The 6,000-nt window shown below is 33.3% G+C and overlaps 1 protein-coding gene across 1 annotated transcript in view; it reads left to right on the top strand.

Annotated features, from left to right (window-relative positions):
- CNTLN (centlein) overlaps positions 1–6,000 on the top strand; it is a 284,907-nt gene that overhangs the window by 165,051 nt on the left and 113,856 nt on the right. Inside the window, 1 exon segment of the mRNA XM_039240930.1 lies at positions 3,818–3,918. Coding sequence (XP_039096861.1) covers positions 3,818–3,918 — 101 coding nt within the window.

Genomic DNA, 6,000 nt, shown 5'->3' with positions numbered 1-6,000 from the left:
GAAGGAAGGAAGGATGGAAGGAAGGAAGGAAAGGAAGGAAAGAAGAAGGAAGGAAGGAAGGAAGGATGGAAGGAAGGAAGGAAGGAAAGGAAGGAAAGAAGAAGGAAGGAAGGAAGGAAAGAAGGGAAGGAAGGAAGGAAGGAAGGAAGGAAGGAAGGAAGGAAGGAAGGAAGGAAGGAAGGAAATAGTATCATATACAGATTTTCCTCCAGTTACAGTGGGGTTACATTAATTACTGTGTGGATAAGTGTATGTGTGTACATGTGTGTGTGCCCCTCCCATCAATCTGTAACCTACCTGAGAAAATGCAAATAAGATCATAAATTTTTAAATTCTTACATTAAAAAATATATAAGTATACCCATAAAACTGTAAGCATCAATTTTTTAAGAAATAATCTGAGCAAGGAAAAGCAGGGACTACTTGTTTTTAATATTTATATAAAGTATAAATATAGAATATGTATTTTAATATACAGGTATTATATTTTACTTATTTTTAAATATTATATCTTAAATTTTTAATAAAATAAAATATAAAAATGTAATAAAACATAAATATATTGTTGAATATTTAATAGTTTAGAGCTGCTGTGTCTTCCTGGTAAATCATTCCTTTGATCATTATGTAATAATCGTCTTTATCTTTAGTATTTTTTTCTTAGTCTGTATTTTATTTTTATACTCCTTTAAAAAATCTTTTTCAGGGCACCTGGGTGGTTCAGTCTGTTAAGCATCTGACTTTAGCTCAGGTCATGATCTCGTGGTTCAAGCCCCACGTCAGGCTCTGTGCTGACAGTTTACAGCCTAGAGCCTGCTTCAGATTGTGTCTCCCTTGCTCTCTGCTCCTCCCTTGCTCACACTCTTGTCTCTCTCTCTCAAAAAATAAAATAAACATAGAAATTAAAAAATAAAATAAAAAATCATTTTTGGGGGGCACCTGGGTAGCTCAGTCAGTTGAGCATCCAACTTTTGATTTCAGCTCAGGTCATGAGACCCTAGTTTGTGAGATTGATCCCTGTATCGGGGCCTGGAGTGACAGCATGGAGACTGCTTCGGATTCTCTCTCTGCTCCTCCCCTGCTTGTGCTCTCTTTCTCTCAAAATAAATAAATAGTTTTAATCCTTTTTTGCCCTCAATTTGAGTACATTTTCTTCATTTCTATTTTGACTTCTTTTGGTTTATACATTTTATATTTTCCATTCTTTAAATGATTTTTCTTGAAATTATATATCTTTTTAAACATTGATTTTCATTTTAAATATTTACTTATTTTATTTTGTTATTTGGGGTAGAGAGAGAGAGAATGAGAGAGAAAGAGAGTGCGTGCCACATACACAAAAATGCAGAGAAAGGGCAGAGGAAAAGAAAATCCCAACCAGGCTCCACACTCAGCTTGGACTCCAACCTGGGACTCGATCCCAGAACCCTGGAATCATGACCAGAGCTGAAATTAAGAGTCGGATGTTCAACCAAATGATCCACCCGGATGCCCTGAAGTTATACACCATTTATTTGACAAACTAAAGTTTATCAGTACTTCTGTTCTCATCGACAGTATAGGGTTCTTAAAATATTTTAACACTGATTCTTTTCTTGATCTTCTGTCATTTTATTTTTCAGAATTTTAGTTCTACCATATTCTATCTCTACCTTCATTTAACTATGTTATGATGGCTTCACATGATAAATGTTTACTTCCATGTACACATTTATAAATATTTTTTATCATCAGTGTCTATTTTGTTTCATATGTTCACGTTGAAGAGTCTTTTTCTACCCAAAATATAGATTTTAGTAGCTCTTTTATCTAGGATCTATGAATAGTAAGCCTTTGAATGTTGAAGATAATACTTATTTTCTGCACAGCAAAGGAAACAACCCACAAAACTAATAGGCAACCAACGGAATGGGAAAAGACAGTTGCAAATGACATATCAGATAAAGGGTTAATATCCAGAATCTATAGGGAACTCACCAAACTCCACACCCGAAGATAATACTTATTTTTCTTCTGGCTTTTATTTTTGTGTTTGTTTGTTTCTGGGAGAAGTCTGCTGTCACTCCAGAGTTCTTTAGTTGTTAATTAACATTTCTACTCAATATGGTTGATTTTAAGATTGTCTCTTTTTCTTGGTGTCCTACAGTGTTCCTGTGTTTCTAACCGTGAATATACTCTTATTTATTCTGTTTGAAATTTGTGATCCTCTCTTAATCTATTAATTCACATTTTTCATCAGCTCTCATTTTTCAGCCCTTGTATTTTGGATATTGATTTCACTCTGTTTCTCAATTCCCTCCTTGAGTAATTTCTATTAGATGCTTTTTGGGCTTCTCATTCAAATATACTTTATATATTGTTACTAATTTTCTCCTTTTGTTTCTTGGTGTTGTCTATAATTTTACCAGTTTTCATAAGCTTTGTGAGCTATTTAACACATTCATTAGTTTTCAATCAGTTATGTTTTTTTACATAAACATTTTGTCACCTCTTTTTCCTTAAACATTTTCAAAACTCTGATTTTATAAAAGGTTATTTTAAATTGTTCTGTTATTTCATTTTCCTTATTGTACATTCTCCCATATTGGGTGGGGTGGTATGTAGACTGTCATTCATGGCTTTAAACATATTCATATAATTATTCTTACCTGCAAATTTAACTTCTTTGAGATTTATTTTCTGTGGTGTTGTTTGTCCTACACATTCCCTCATTTGTGTAAACCTGTCTGTATTAGATGGTTGTGTCTGCCTGAACTTTCCAGTCAACACTGGCCATAAACCAGTTTTTACATTACTGTCAATTCTTTAGAATTTAGATCTCTGCAAATGTGCATGGCTCACTTTTGAAACCAGTAAAACAAGCTTGCCACTTTAAAAAAAATTTTTTAATGCTTATTTGTTTATTTTGAGACAGAGTAAGCAGGGAAGGGGCAGAGAGAGGAGGGTGAGAGAGAATCCCAAACAGTCTCCACACTGTCAACACAGATCCTGACACAGGTCTTGATCCCACAGACCATGAGATCATGACCTGAGCAGATATCAAGAGGTGGACACTTAACCAACTGAGCCACCCAGCTACCTCTAGGCTTGCCTCCTTTAATGGAATAAGATAAGCTCAGATATTCATGTTTTACTCAGGAAATTTTTGTCTGCCAGCTTGCTACAGTTAGCCCAGTTTTGTCTGTCAGCCATGAAGGGCCTTGGGCACAAACTTACATCCCCATTCAGGTCTGAAGGTCTGAGGTCTCCATGGGTGGTATTTGATTCAGTTTCTCACCATGGTAGCTCAATTCCATTTTACTAGTAAGAGTTCTTTGTCTTTTCTTGGCATCTAAAAATGTACTATCTTTGCTTTCAGTGTATGTATTAGTATTTTATTATGATTTTACATAGTATATCTTGTTTGTTAAAGTGTTTGGGTAGCACCTGGCTGGCTCACTCAGTAGAGATGCAACTCTTGATCTTGGGGTTGTAAGTTCGAGCTCCATATTGGATGTAAATATTACTTAAAAATAAAGTCTTAGAAAAAATCATTGGGTAACTAATTTTTTTAATCGTACAGTCTATATTTTCAAGTATTTAACGTGTTTATTTAGATGAATTAAACATCACTTTCTTAAAACATTTTATTTTCCAGACTGTCATTAAAATTCAGTTTTAATTGTTAGAACTTGTTAATAGTGATGTCTTTTTCTTTTCTTACTACTGTCTAATTCATATTTTGTTAAATATCTTTACTAACTTTTTCTGTTTGCTACATTGTTCAGTAACTGAAATAAATGTTTCAAATAATCATTTATTGTGTTAATTTTCATAGGATGAATCTTCAAGAAGAACTGGATAAACTTAAAGTACATATATCTATTGATCCAGCAACAATACAAGAATTGAACACATGTATGGCGGAGAAGGGAGAAGGTACATTTTTTGTGAGACTAAATATTTAATGCAGCCATTTTTAAATTATCCAGCACTTGATGTTTTATTTTCAATTTCTTATAAGAGTCTTATCCTTGTTCCCCCTCTTTCTACTGCTTTATTTACTGATATGTCATTAACATTTTTACCTTTCTCAAGAAAAATCAGGGGCGCCTGGGTGACTCAGTCGGTTACGCGTCCGACTTCGGTTCAGGTCATGATCTTGAGCTTCGTGGGTTTGAGCCCCTCATTGGGTTCTGTGCTGACAGCACCGAGCCTGGAGCCTGTTTCAAATTCTGTGTCTCCCTCTCTCTCTGCCCCTCCCCTGCTCATGCTCTGTCTCTCTCTGTCTCAAAAATAAAGAAATTATAAAAAAATTTAAAAAAAAAAAGAAAGTGAAACACCTAAAAGTCAGCTTTATAATTCATTAAAAATTCTAAACAGATTTTTGATAAGGAGAAAAGATGGTCATTGTTTGATTCATTAGTAAAGTTTTACTTCTTAAGCTTGTTCAAAATTTTATAGATTATATGGAGTTATTATACTCAATATTAATAATTCATTTATATTTTTGTTTGACATTGCATTGTTCGGGAACTCATTTAGTGCACCTTTATTGTCCTGGAATCAAAATCACACTCAACACAGTTTTTAAAGCTGTCACCTTTCTGTTCGTGAATTCTTTAGTTTGACTTATTTTTTGGTTAGCCAGATATAACTGAAACTTCAAGAAGGGATCAAAGTAGCTATATTTGTAAGAGCTTAGATGTTTGAAAATATGTTACAACTGTTTTTATAGTCAATCGTTTAATTGGCTGGGTATAATTTCATCATGTCACACATTTCCCCGTCAGAACTTTCTAGATATTATTCATTTTTAGAATGGAACGTTGTATAGAGAGGTGTCTGGTTTTCCCTTCTTCCAGTTCCTCACTCCTTTCTTTGGATATGACTTGCTTTTGCTATGTGAATGCCTAAATTTTTTTAAAAAATTTTTCAACTTAATGTTCCAAAATTTAAATAGAATATGTCTTGATCTACTTTGTTCTAAATCGTATTTTCGGATTAGCTATGTAATTTATTATTTTTTCAATTAAAATCTTCCTGCATTATAAAGAAATGTATTTTTGCATATTGTATTTTTTTTAATACTCTAGTTCAATGATATCAATAGTCTCTATATTTGCTTACTTTTTGTCTGGACTTCATATCTATTTTCTTCCAAAATCTTTACTCTTTGTCTTCTTTGGCATTCAGTCTATCTAAAGACGCTTCCTTCATCTGTAATTCAATTTTGAGTATATATTCTCTCTCTCTCTCTCTCTCTCTCTCTTTATTTTTTTTTTTTTTTTTATACACACACTCTCTCTCTTTATACACACACACACACACGCACACACACACACACACATACACATGTGCGGACGCCTGTATATTCTTCCCTTTGTTCTTTCTCATATTTCTTTTAAATCTACAGCTCTTCAAATTCCCACCCTATTTCCTTTGGATGTCTTATTATTTTTTTCCTGAGCTCATATTTTAGTAAATTCAGGTTTTTGGCAAATTCTTTTCTTTCCTTCATTGTGTTTTTTTCCAGACTGGATCTTAAATCTGTATTTTATTAAATGTCCGTTTCTCAGAGATTTTAACATATCTGGGTTTAGCTGTCACCAACCTGGTGGTTCTTATCTTTACTAAGATCTCTTTCTGCTGCTCTTCATTCCCTTCCTGTAGATCCAGATTTACATTTGATGTTATGTTCTATTTTCCTAAAGGACTCCCTTTAATATTTATTATGGTGCACATCTGCTGGTGATGAATTATTTCAGCTTTTATATACCTGAAAAAGCAATCTTTATTTTGTCTTCATTTTTGAAAGATATTTTCAATGAGTATAGAATTCTTCATTGGCACGTTTTTTTTCTTTCTTTTGATAGTTAAAAAAAATTATTATCTTCTGGCTTAAAGTGTTTTCAATGAGAAATCTCTTGTCATTCTTATCTTTTTTTAAAGCAATACATAGCATGTCTTTTTTTTCTACTCTCTCCTGTTGGGAGAATGAACTATTCTTGGACCTGCGTG

Source organism: Hyaena hyaena, unplaced genomic scaffold (assembly GCF_003009895.1).
Source record: "Hyaena hyaena isolate Hyena2069 unplaced genomic scaffold, ASM300989v1 scaffold_185, whole genome shotgun sequence".
Classification (NCBI taxonomy): Eukaryota; Metazoa; Chordata; class Mammalia; order Carnivora; family Hyaenidae; genus Hyaena; species Hyaena hyaena.
The sequence above is the reverse complement of the archived record's forward strand: the minus strand, read 5'-3'. Positions and strand labels throughout refer to the sequence as shown.